The sequence below is a fragment of the Apis dorsata genome, unplaced genomic scaffold (assembly GCF_000469605.1).
Source record: "Apis dorsata unplaced genomic scaffold, Apis dorsata 1.3 scaffold_56, whole genome shotgun sequence".
NCBI lineage: Eukaryota > Metazoa > Arthropoda > Insecta > Hymenoptera > Apidae > Apis > Apis dorsata.
The window spans coordinates 951,550-966,498 of NW_006263356.1; the positions used below are offsets into that span (position 1 = coordinate 951,550).

General features: G+C 21.9%; 1 protein-coding gene across 9 annotated transcripts in view; it reads left to right on the forward strand.

Annotated features, from left to right (window-relative positions):
* The first annotated feature begins 832 nt into the window (after positions 1-832).
* The window catches only part of LOC102675578 (zinc transporter 1), a 14,993-nt gene continuing 876 nt past the window's right edge, over positions 833-14,949 (forward strand). The window contains exons 1-10 of one of the 9 annotated variants that reach the window (XM_031515113.1): positions 839-1,087; positions 1,822-1,956; positions 2,045-2,180; positions 9,232-9,382; positions 11,216-11,408; positions 12,631-12,750; positions 13,201-13,499; positions 13,914-14,158; positions 14,352-14,530; positions 14,606-14,692. In XM_031515113.1, the coding sequence (XP_031370973.1) occupies positions 11,220-11,408; positions 12,631-12,750; positions 13,201-13,499; positions 13,914-14,158; positions 14,352-14,530; positions 14,606-14,692 (1,119 nt within the window). In that variant the 5' untranslated portion in view covers positions 839-1,087; positions 1,822-1,956; positions 2,045-2,180; positions 9,232-9,382; positions 11,216-11,219. The other 8 variants (XM_006609478.2, XM_006609479.2, XM_031515115.1 and 5 more) reach the window with 8 other exon arrangements.

Here is a 14,949-nt window from a genome sequence, read left to right on the forward strand (position 1 = left end):
TAATATGTAAAGAAAATATACATATTTTTTCATTCTGTATTTTGAAAAAATTTAAAGCCGTTATCATTATAATATCATTTTCAATGTTACCGATTCAGTATAGAATAAGATTACAACATTAGTGGTTGGAATTAAAACTAAATTTATAATAAAATTAGATGAAGAATAAAAAATATATCGAGTAATAGATCTATCTTATATCATATTTATGGTTGAATTTTCGTTGTGTACTAAATCGGTAATGTTGAAAATGATACGAAAATGGTAATGAATTAAAGCCTTCAAGTGCGAGAAATTTATTATTTATTTTTTCTGTCAATTTCCAATTTATTTATAATAATCGATTGATATGATACATTTTATTTGTAATATCATTAATTTTTTTTTTATTTGAATATTCAGTTTCTTATCAATAGTATATGTTCATTAGAATTATTAACCTTTTTTCAATGACTACAATTTTAATTTTATTTTAATTGTTATCATAAAAAAAGAAAGAAAAGAAAACTTAATTCAAATTTCACGTTATGTTAAAATAAATCATCATCATTAAAAGAAATCATTTTTTTATTAAAATATTCCAAATATTTTCAATTCAAGATGAATGTACATATCAAATACAGTAATCTTAATTATATTGATATTACATTTAGTAGTATCCATGATAAAATGATATATATAAGAAAACTGAAACAAAAAATTTACAAAGAATGTGATAACTTTGTTTATATGTTTGAATATAAAAAATGAAATTGGCATATTAAAATAATTAATATATACAAAATACATTAAACGGAAGGTAAAATCGACGATGGAGAGGAGAGCTTATAGTCTCTCTACATTTGCCGGAGTAAACCATTCTTGAACTGATGTTAGAGTTCGCGGGCAGATCGCGGGAACAACCGTACTGGACAACGTTATAAGAGTGGCAGATCACACAATTATGAGAATATACCGATTTTATAATAAAATCGATCGTGTTGAACTCACTGCGAGTTTTTTCTGGTTTCAATGGTAGACGTGCTATTGTACATAGTGGCATGCTTGTCGACATGGAGAACCTGATATATCTCGATAAACCGGAGTCGTAAGTATCAAATTTGCTGCTTCATACGTTTAATCGGGCCAATACAAGAATTGTGAGAATGTAATCTGTATAGAAAACATTTAATTATAAATAAAAATTCATTTTAATCATTTAAAATTTGATTATTCAAGAAAATTTTATGAAAAAAATTTAAAGATTTTTATTCCTTATTATTTTGTATAATTAAAATTTTCCGCAATCAATTATTTAATAATATAAATACAGGAATGAATAAATTTTCGTTGCAAAATTTTATAAATTTAAATAACTTTTATCATGATTTTTTATATTTACTTTCAATAAAATTAATTTAATATTTCATTAATATATAGTTGTATTAAATAGAAAGAAAAATTATTATAATTTAAATTTTTTTAATATAATATATTACGATATTTATATTATTAAATATATTTTATAATTTTTTTTATGATATTCATAATATAATGGTTTCAAATATAATTTTATAATAGAATTTTAATAAAATAGAATTGAAACTTTACTATATTTTTTTTAGAATTATCGATATAACTACTTAATTTTAATTACGTTCACAAGATTCAATAAGATTTTTATCGCTAGAAATGCATTAAAATTAACACGCGTGTAAATGGTAGTAATCGATAGATTTGTAATATCATTTGTGCAGAGAAGTTATTATATATACTTCGTATTACAAATATTTATTTCAATGAATTCGAAATAGATATCAAATTTTTTTCATTTTTTTTCAGTCAACATTCACGTTATTATCATTGGAAATTCTGCAAAATTAATACTTAAATCAAATGAATGCACCGAATAATTATTTTAAATTATCGAAAAAATCGTGCCAATTAATAAAATAATTAAATAATGCAATAAATAGAGTGAGTAATATTGTTTGTTTTCTGTTCGATTAAATAATTATAGTAATCATGAAAAAAAAAGTAGTATTGATAGTGCATGCTATCGCAGATCGACGTTCGTGGTAACAAAACAAGATGATGTCAGGAGGTGATAGGACTTCGCCAAGAAAACGGGTAGACAACTGGATCTGCGTCAACATGTTGTTGTTATTTCCTTGGAAATTATGCGAGAAAAATTGCATGGGGTAAGAAACATTTATGTATTTGTTATTTCTTGATTAATTATACTTGTTTATCTTATATATTATTAATATTCAAATTTTGATAAAATATTGATTATATATTAAACTACAGGAAAAAGTTAAATTGATATTGATTATGAAATTCATTTAATGATTTATTTAAATTTATTTCATGAATCATATTATTGATAAATATATGTTATCACAGCGAGAGGAATTAGAATTATCATACACTAATTATAACAAAATTTAAAAATAGTAAACAGTAACTATTTATAATATAAGAAAGTATTATATTTAAGTATTGATATAAAAAATTTGATATTGATAATTTTCAAAAATATAAGAGAAAATAATTTATGTTTATTAAAATTTGTAATAAATTTATCGATTCGTTAAGTACAAAATTTGAAAAAAAAGAAATATTAATTTTTACAAATTTTTTTAAGAATAATTTTTATAAAAGATTCGAATGTTATTTCAAAAGATAAAAATTAAAAAATATAAAAATATTAGATAAAATATTAGATAAATCGTTATATTACATTGATTTTCTCTTGAGTACTTTCCATCGATTGTGATATCGTTATATAAGATAAGTTTGTTCATAACTTTTTCACCCTATTCCATCGTTATATTTTGTCATGGTCCATCGAATTAGTAGAATATTACTATCAAATATAATCGGATAAATTTTTATTAATATTTTTATAACATAGAAAGAAAACAATTTTTAAATTTTCTTAATTGTCATAAATACATCTTGACCATTTTTGCAAATAACAATTCTTATATTTTCATGAAATATTTAATCTACAATAAATATTTAAATATTCAATTTATAATAATATTTATATTAGTTAAATATGTACATTTAATAAAAAGTAATATATAATTAAATTAATAAATTAATATTATCTTAATATTATTTTAATATTAATTTAATTTTATTAAATTAATAAAATTAAATTAATAAAATTAAATTAATATTAGAATGAAAGAAGAATAAATAATATGATAAAATATTTAAATAATGATGATATGATAATAATTTAAATAATAAATTTAAATAATTCTTCTGATGCATTAATTTCTTTATATATATATATATGTATATGTATATGTGCGTAATGAAGTTGTTAAAGTAAGAGTTACATATAAATTGGAGAAAAGTTTCATGGAAAGTTAGAGAAACTTATTCATCGTGTTTATTCTTTCAATAATGATTTTTCTTTCATTTTGATAATAACAGATTGCTATACATATGTATATAAGTATATTCAATAAGATATGTAGATATGTAATATGTTACTAAGAGACTTTTCCTTTACTCATTTTATGGGAAGAAGCAATACAACAAAACATTACTTTCAATTACTTCGGTTTCACTGATTTTTTAAATTGAACTGCTTTCTCTCATTATACATCATGAATAGATTTTACAGTTATTTGCCTGCATAATTATATTATCTATGTTATGGAAGATCATCTTTTTGATTTTATTTCAAAGTTAAATAATGATAATGTAATTGAATTGAAGAAAATATTATTTAAATGTAATTATAAATTTTCATGTCATATTTGAAATATTAGACAAAATTTTAATTTTAACTTTTAATTTCAATCATTTTCTTTAATACATTTAATTTAGAACACTTAAATTAAGATTATCAAATTAAAAAATATTTTATATCTGCAATTATAAAGTAAAAATAAGTTTGCATGATTATTATATATATATATATATATATATAATATTAATGAATTAAAATATTAATATTGAAAAGTCAATTATATTTTAACATTAGAAAAATGATATACAACTTACATTAAATTTATCTTCTTTGTCCTTATACATGAAATATGAGTATTTTTATAAAGTAAAATATTCTCTTCAGCCTCGTATCGTGAATTATTCATAAAAATCAGATCGTATTTGTGATACATGGCATAACTTTATTTGTTCTCAATGGCATTTACAGAGATTTACACAAATCTCTAATTCCAAGGGGAAACATAGTACAATTGAATCTCGAATCTCGAAGAGAAAAAAATTTAAAATCTCAAAATAATCAAAGATAACATCAATTATTCAATTATACAATCTCAATTAATATTTATTCGAAATTCGAAAATTACAAAAATCACTCTCAAAAATAATAAAAATTTTGAAATTTTTACAAAAGTTTTGAAAGAGATTTAAACGAAAAAATAGAAATAGATGTAAATCTAAAATAGAGAATTAAACGGTGGCTTAGTTCAGTTTTCAACAATTAAACACAATCGATTGGCACCGGTTATCAGGAAACCGTCATGGTTCCATATTTGTGCACTACTTATTGTCCGATAATAAAAATGGTAATCTTGGGTTATCGGGAACTGGCTACATTTACGATAATTAAAATGGACAAAGATACAACTGAGTCAACTGGAAGACAGTTTCTGCCGATATCGCGACAGTTCCATATGACATTAGGGAAAATTAATACAGATCATCGTCTTTTACTGTAATTGCATACATAGAGCAAGGTTAGTGATACTTTGTGAACAATCTCTGAGAAATTAATAATAGACTGCTGTTTCCTTACTTTTTTTTAGAACATGACTGTCTTTTATTAAATTTATAAAATTATTTTAATTATCTTATACAGAGAATATTGGAGAATTATAGTAATGTAAGTCATAATTATTATGAATTATTATTTATATTTATAAATTAATATTTAAGATTAATATATTGCTATGATTCTCAGATCTTCAATGAAATAAGAAAAATTTAAAAATTCTAATAAGTCTTTTTTATTAAAAGAATAATTTTAATATTATTTATAATAAATTATGATAAATATGATAATATAATAAAATAATGGAGTAGAAATTATCAATTAAAAATAACAATAAACAAGAAAGTTGTAACTTGCAAACAATTGATTGTGAGTAAGAAAAAATAAAACTTAAAATTTTATTGTCTTTTAGTGTCAAATAGAACTGATCAGGTTTAATATATTCAACAATATATTAAACAAAAAGTAACAAAATTATATATTATATAATACACAACTTAATTTCTTTATTTAATTTTGTAACTTTTTATTTAACAGTAATTTTTAAAATAGCGTTTGTTTAAAAAATGGCAAAAACAATTTTTTTTCATACGATTTGAAATGTCTGTTTCATTTGTTTCTTTAAATCACATTAAAATATCTGAATCTTTCTTTTTATAGATAAAAAAATTACTAAAAATGATGATAAGTATATTATAAAGAAGAAAAAAATTATTTTTTGGAAATATATATTATTGCACTTGTTAATGAATACGTTTGGATGATAAGATATTGTATAAATAAGTTTCATAACATTCATTAATTGAATTTCAAGATAATTATTTTTCTATATAGTTTATTTTAATATTTTACATTTATATTTGTAATTTTTTCTCTGTCTCATATTAATAAAAACATTTCTTATAATTTAATTTAATATTTCTTATAATTTAATAATATTTTATAATATTTATAACAATGATTTTTTTTTAAAATAGTCATATTTTTCATATAAAAATATGACTATTTTGAAACTTTTTAATAATATATATATTTATGAAATAATGATATATATTTCTTTGATTATTGAATAGGTCAATGAAACTATATCTTACTTCTCTCACTTTTATTTCTTTGATTACTGAATAGGTCAATAAAACTATATCTTACTTCTCTCACTTTTATTTCTTTGATTATTGAATAAGTCAATAAAAATATATCTTACTTTTCTCACTTTTACAAATATTTGTCTTGATATACAATGAAAATAAGAAATTTAAACAGAAAAAAAAAAGTTTGTCTTTAGAGTTAACAAGCTAATACGAGCTTATAATTCAATGTAACTGTATTAAGATGACAATCATGATAGGAGAAGCGGATATATTTTAGAGTTCAAAAGCTATTACCGCGACCGGATGTGTGCAACTAACTCTCTGATGACCCTCGCATTTACCACACGTATCTTTGATGAGAGTGTAAATAGGTATATGTTTTGAAGCTTGTTACAGAATCATGTTATTTCAATGTATATCTTTGATGTTCGATAAAATATAAAATAAATATCGTGACCAATTGAGACATCTTTGATGGTCGAAAAATGATCTCGATTAACTGATAAAAAGATAACTGAAGAAAATTATCTTATTCGAGTGTTACTAGATGATGTAAATAATAATAGGAAAATTTTATATAAAAATTAAAAGTGGAACACTCGAAACTTCAAAACATATCGAAAAAAAATTTTTCGAATTTTCGAATTTGGAAAAAATATAAATAAATATTCTAAATTTAAAAAATTTTTAACATTTCAAAAATTTCATAAAATTTAAAAATATTTCGATTCATTTCTAATAAAAAAAATTATAAATACGTAAAAATCATAAAGCTCTATATTTTTTTTTTGGATTCGATAAAAAAATTATTCTATTTATTCAATTCTTCGCAGCTCTTGAATAAATATTTCAGTAAATATATAATAATTTTCACGCGTAATAGATATACGGATATAGAGATTACTTTTGGTATCGAAGGTCGACATGTAAATGATTTATCAATACTCCCTGATTATACATGGAAACTTGGGAAAAATAACTTCCGACAATCCGTAATCCAAACATTCCTCCTTTAGACGTGTCACTGATGCTAAACACTCGTCAAAATTTTACGTCATTTCAGCGAATTTTACCGTTATTTATGTTTATGAGTCAGATAAATATATTAAAGTCATCTTATTGTTAAGTATTATTCGAAATAATTATAAAAGTTTCAGTAATTAATCAGTAATGGATTAGAAATAAACGATATGATAAAAAATCAATAATAATATTCGAATTATTTAATCAAGAAACAAAAAAATTAATATAACATAACATAATGAATATTATTTGAATAGATATTAATGAATAAAAAACTTATTTGGATGAATCATATTTATTTATATATTTATATATTTATTTATATATTTATTATATATTTATATATTTATATAAATTTATACATTTAAAATTATTTATTTTTATAATTATAAAAAATTGATTTAATATTTCGAAGCAATTTATTTCTAGAAATCGTAAATCTTTTTTTGATTTCTTATTAAATCTATATTATAAAAAAGTTAATACATCATAATAAATCATAAAGAATTGTCAAAAAAAACTAAAAATAAGAATAATAATTCAATGGACCTCTACCCATCTCGTCATTCAAGCTTATTCATATCCCATGCAGATACAATCTTGTTAAAAAATTTTAAGATTTTTTATTTATTATATTTGCAAAAACAAAATAAATCATTAATAGATACTATAGAAAATAAAGAAGTTTATAGTATAAATAAAGAAAGATTGAAAATTTTACTAAGAAATGCACTCAATTAAAATTTTTTATTTATATTTTATCAAATAATAAAATTTATAAAAAAATTGATTAAATATAATATATAATAATAATAACACAAGTTTTATATGATAACTTTTTAAAAATTTTTTAAGTAGAAGTTTATATTATTTTTCATTAATCAGCATAAATGTGTAAAGTATACATATTAATTTCATTCTCAATACAATTATTATAATTTATTACTAAAATATATAACTACATATTTATTAATTGCTTTTATAAAACTATTATAAAGTATATTATTCATTAAAGATAACTATTATAATATATTGTATTCTTAATTATAATTTATTACAAAATAATGAGAGTTATTATTTATTATAAAAAGAAATTATGTTGTAAATCATAATTAAAAAATTGATATTTTATTACAGTAATAATTTTTAATCTTCAACTTATAATTAATTAATAAAATTTTATATTTGAATTATATATTCAAATACTTATGGGTGGGAATGTACAGAGAAGGAGGGACCAAAAATTCTTAATTTATAACCTCTCTTCTTAAAATACTAATCCTTCGAATAATATCTTCAAGAATACGTCATCTCATAATATATATATCATAGAAATAATTTCCAGGATGACTATTTATATTTTACAAATAATGCATTTTCTATTCCATCTTTTGTATTGTATATATGAATATATACAGTAGTAAAAGTAAAAGTTAGACAATACACGATCTATGGTGTAAGTGTTTGCTATTCATACTTACTACTGAAAAAGATTATCCTTTACGCACTCAGAAATATTTATTTTTACTTCAGTCTTCTTTTCTTTTATTCACTATCCTTTTCTATGTTCGATACAAAGGGAACTCCAAGCTTCAGTCGAGCCATATTGGGATCAAATTTCGACTCAACTATTCCATTAGTACCTCGTTTAACTCTCGATTTTCATATCAATTCAATGAGAATTTGAAAGTTTTTGAATAATTTGAAGGTATTTTTTAATTTTTTTTACATTAAAATTTATAAAGAATTAATTATTAATTAATTTTTTTATGAATTCATTACTTTTTTCTTTTAAAACAAAATTAATTGCTACAAAATATAATGAATTATTATTTTACTTACATATTTCTAACTTTTTATAATGTAGAAACATAATATTTTTAATATTTATAACTCTTTATTTTATCATTATCTTTAATGAAGTCTCTGATTACCATATGATTAATTATTATTTCCTTGCACTTTCTAGCACTCATAATTCTTTATTTTATCATTATCTTCAGTAAAGTCTTTTGTTAACATATGAGTAATCATTATTTCCTTGCATTTTTTATGATTCTACAACTAGAATAATATTTTGATAAAATATTTTCTAGAATATATTTTTAAAGAAAATTATACATATAATAAATAAAAACTTAAATTTTATCATAAAAATAATATCTCTTTTTTTAAATTTCTTTTTTAAAAAATATAAAAAACTAATTAATTACATTGATAAACATTTCTTGAGGGAGATACAATAACTGGGCTCTTATCTTATACTTATACTTAATTCACAACAGGGTTCCATCAAAATCTATCGTTCTTTTTTCATTCTCTCGTCTTTCTTACTTCGAGCTGAAGAAAAAAGCAATAAGCAGCTCGTTGAAACAGGAACACACAGTGGTTCTTTCCGTTCGAGCCCGTTATCATGGTGGAGCGTGGATGACGGATATAGCGCGTTACAGAGGCACAACAAGTTGCATGGTTCGAGGGGACAGAAGCGGAGGAGACCTCTATTGGCTCGATTGAAGGCTAAGTGACGGTAAATAGTACGGTGTAACATGTCGTATGTATACATTTCGAATTAAAATTTTGTTGCGATTTTTGAAGTGAGCTGATTATAAAAATGTTTCTCGGAATATTCACTACCGGTAAACCACGTGGCCTTAGTGATAATCATCCGGTGCACCGTTGTTTTTCTTCATAGTATCAAGTGTGTGACAACCACATCCGTTGATTCGTCGGCAATTGTGATAGATATGAAGAATCAAGTGATATTTCGTTATGTTTTGTGTATTAATGTGAGATAATTTCATTTATTATAGTTTGAAATGTGATCATCGTATAGAATATATTCTAATAGATCGAATAATCGAATTATTGAATTGCAATATTTTCTGTGTTAATATGAAATAATTCTATTCGTTAGTAGCTTGAGATCACTATCGTAATATATTTATTTTGAAAATTGTGATAGATAGTTACTTTTGAGTTATTAGTGAAACATTCTTAATATGAAATAATTTTATTGATTAATAAGATAATCTTAAAAACATAATCGTAGTGTAGCTATTTCATGAATTACGATAAATATATATATATTTGGTGTTTAATATAAACAATTAAACAATCAAGTGATTTTGTTTGAAAGTTTTATATGTAATGAAAAAATTCTTAATTTCAAGCAATTAATTAATTAATATCTTAGAAAAATTAATATTTTAATGATTAGAAATAATGTGATAGATAAATATTTTTGGCATTTAGTTCGGGCGATTAAACAATCGAACGATCGAAAACTTCATTTTAAAATTTTGCATATAATCAATGAAAAATTATTTAATTTATCATCGTAAGTGTATTATTTTATTTATTAATAGTGAATAAATTAGCCATTGTAAAATGCACTCATATGAAAATTTCTAATTCCATATTGTCAAGTTGAATCTGATATTTATCAGATCAGATCTACTGATAATTTAGATTTATGTACAAATTTTTTTACGTAAAAAAGCAAATTTCTGATTAATCAAACTAATATTGAAATAGTTCATTATAATTTTTAGTGTTTTATGATTCACAATTTGAGAAAATTAACTGAGAAGTATATATGTACACGGTTTGTTACTAGATTTTAATGCCTAATATAACGATAAATTTTATGACAAGTTTTATAATAAATCGGTGAAACACAGTTTTTATTATTGTTCACTATGCGATAGTATCGTGACTGACTAACATCACGTGTTAATATGAGTCTATTACGTCAACTATACTTTGTTTGGATGTTGAATTTATTTGATCGGCTTCTAAGAGTTGTTTGAGCTCGTTACGTGATATAATTTCCTTGTTATGTGCAACTTTGTATATGTGTATCTTCGGAAAGTAATAATGCCATTATTTTTTAATTATAGATAATATATTGGATAAATAATAAATTGAAAGAAATAATAAATAATTTTAACAATTGAAAAATGAAATAGTTTAATTAATATCATATTTTTTTAAATTTTTAAAATTTTAAAATTTTTAAATTCTAAATTAGAAAATAGAATAATTATCTTTTTCTAACTTTAATAATTTATTCCTCAATTATTCATTCGCAGTTTATATTAATTAAAAAACTATTTCAAATTAATAACCAAATTTCTTCGAAGAAACTTTTAAATTAATTCTAAATTTCATTTTTTTATGAGAAGAAAATAAAAAAAAAAAGTTAGAGTAGAAAAAGACAATGGTAAAAAAAGATAAAAAGATAACGATCTCTCAGCAGATGGAACCATGGTGGTCTTCTGCGTATATACATATACATATATAGCTGTGTGATATGTTGTACGACAAAATAGGAACGTTCACTTGCATGGTTTTGCTGCAGGGTCATGGCTGTGAAAGAATGGTTCAGAAGACTACAGCCGGTCCAGTTGTACCTGGTCCTGTTCTTCACCACCGCTTTCTTCCTCGTCGAGATAGTCGCTAGCCATGTGACTCATTCACTGACATTGCTACTCAACGCTTATCATATGCTGTGCAACATTATTGCACTTGTCGGCTGTATCGCATCAATCAAGGTAAGTTTCAAATAAAAATTGTAAGCATGTATAAATTTCATTTTTTAGTAATTTTTATAAAAAATAGCAAGTTTTATATAAGTTAATAATAAGTTTATATTATGTATAAAAATTATAAGTTGAAGATATTTAAATTCTTTTCCTTTTATATGTATAATTGTAAAAAATATATTAATATATGTATAGTATTATTATATTTTTGGATTTTTAGCAAAACATGATATTTATTTGGATCAAGTGAGAGGTAATTATAAAATGATTATTATCACTTTGAACATTTTTCTTTTGTTTTTATCACTTGTTTTAATTTTTTTTATCGTATCGAATATTTGTTTAATAATTTTTATATCTTTTTTTTTTATTTTTATTCATCAAATTTCATAAATTCATTGTATTTCATATTGAATTAAATTGATGCATTAGAAATATGTTATTTTGTTATTAGTAAAAAAAAATGAAATACAGAAAAGAATTTCAAGGAAGCTGATAAGTTTATCCATAAAAGATTTAAATACAATCTTTTTTGTTATCTATCTATCTATCTATATATCTATATATATATATCTATATATATATATCATTAGGATTACCTTCAAAGTTCTTTGCTTGAAAAACTTCCTTAATGATATGAAAACTAACATAACGTCAAATTTAAAATTCATTCTTTAAAATGATTTCCAAAAAAAAATGTGAAATTTTTATTTTTTTTTATATTGCATTCTTATTCTCTCTTCTAGATAATGTAGCCATTAATAAATCATTTTCATACAAAATATTATTCTTTTATTCGATTTAAACTCATACATTATTGTAATCGTAGTTAACACGATTACAATTGATTCAAATTTAAATTTAAAAAAAGAAGTGATTAATATATAATATTAATAGTATTAAAATAATATTTTAATTATATGATATTATAATTCTTATTACTAATTATGATATATCTTATAAATCATCATTATTATTATTTTTAACATCATTAATGTCATATTTTTATTCTGATTATTTGGTTTTTCTTTCAATTGCAAAGTTAAATTTTAAATAGAAATTATATAATAAATTTTTATGTAAATATTTAGATAAAGAATAGATAAGAAAGAATAATTAAAACAATATTTAAAATTAAATTAATTGTTTTTATTTATAATATAATATCATTTATTTATGACTTATTAATTAGTCTTATTCAAGTAAGTACTAGCATATTTCTTTTTTGTAGTATAGTCATCGTCAAAATGGTTACAATGATAACAGCACTTCTAGTTCGTTACGAAATTCTGTTATTTGTATAAATGGCGATGAACGAGGTTCTTCCACATCTCTATCAACAAAAACTAAGGTAATAATAAAATGATTCGAATATTTATTTTCTTTTCGATTAACAAATTATTAAATCAATTATTTTATTTTTTAGAATTTTAACAATCTTATATCGAAATTCTAATTTATTTTAATTATCAATCAATTATAATTTATTATAAAAGATTTAAGATATTTCTAAGGAAGATTTAAAAAGAAATTAACTAACTTAATCTGAATCTAAATCAAACACAATTCAAATTTAATTCAAACTTATTTCAAATTCATCCTAAATTTACTCAAATCTATTCCAATTAAAACTTTGATATGTAATATTAAAAATATTTTTGCATATATCTTTGAAACTAAAATTCATTGACAATTATATTTAAGCATTAAAAAAAATGATGATAATATTTATACAAAATATTTTAAATTAGTGAAATATTTTTTAATAATTTTTAATAAATGAAAAAATTATTTTTTTTAGCAATCACGATCGGATAGGCGAATGAAAAACACTTTCGGTTGGGCGAGGATAGATATAGTCACGATGCTCGTCTGCTGCGTATTTCTAGCATCCTTCTGTTTTTCCTTACTGGTTGAAGCTATGCAGACTTTGGTACACATAGACCACTTGGACGAAATGCACCATCCTCTGCCTGTTCTTACAATTGGTGCATCTGGAATCCTCCTCAATGCGTTTTGTTATATATTAATTGGAGGATATACCTTTAATCAAGGTATTGTTCTTCACGTCACAATGAATGGAGATGTGATATTACGAAGGTAATCAACGTTACAGATACAGTAGAATTTCTTGTATCTAAATATAATATATGAAAAATAATATTTGATTATTTAATATTTAAAACAATTTTTAAAGTTCAATAAATAAATTATTTATCTATTTTTGATTTCATTAGATTCAATGATTATTTTATAAGTGGATATTTTATTCTCATCTAGTTTAAAATCAGATAAAACATATCTGAAATATTAAGATATAGATTTACTTATTTTTAAAAATTTAGACGAAATATAGAAAATTTAAACCAAAATCAAAAAATAATCATTATTGTATTCTGATAATTTAAACAAAGTATTTTCAAAAGTTAAAATATACAATTATCTATTCTTGAAAATAAAAGATAAAATATAAAAGACTTTCAAAACTAAGATACATATTTATCTATTTTCTAGAAATGTTAATTCACAGCAAACGAAAGTGGGTGAACAACAGTTATCTTCGCAAACCAGACGAAGTCCTTTGGGCATACCAAAGAGCCAAGGACTTCGAGAAACATGTCGTGATGCTTTGGGCTGTGTTTTCGTTATCTTGGTATCTATTCTAGTATATTTCACCGATTCTGGCGTAGCCAAATATATCGATCCACTTTTCGCTATTATTTCTTCCATTTCACTCTTCGCCCTTAGTTATTCATATAGTAAGTATTTTCGTATAATTTTAATTTAATCTTTTATTTGAATTATAGATTATTTTTATATAATATTTTCAACTTACGATATTCTTGATATTTTTTCTAATTATTATCTATATATATATAATTCTAATATTGTTAGTATATAATGCTCATTATATTATTTTTATCATTTATGAAAATTTTTATTTCATTATAGTGAAAGAATCAGGTTTGATATTGCTTCAAACTATTCCTAATCATATAAACATCGATTCTCTTAAAAGAGAATTGCTAGAAGCTTTCCCTGGGATTGTGAATGTCCATGATTTACACGTATGGCAATTAACGGGACAAAAAATAATATCGACAGTTCACATCATATTCTTGGACCCAATGGTAAATATCTTCTTTTTGGCGAATGTATCTAATAAAAAATAACGTTAATTGGATTGCAAATATTTTTTTATATAGGTATATACCAGTATTACTGATCAAGTAACAGCATTTTTTATAGAAATGGGAATAACTCAAGTTACGATACAGCCGGAATTCCATAAGGTATGTAAAAAAATTTAATTTATAAATATCATGATAAATAAATAATGAAAGAAATAAATAAGAAATAATTAAAAATGACATAAAATATAAATATATATATATATATAAATTGATTATATTTATATAATCAATTTAATTTATAATATTATATTATATAAGTATTAATAATATTATAAGTATAATTAATAATATATTTATGTAAGTATTATATATTTTATACAGAGTGAATCATAACTTAAAATAAATTATAAATAAAT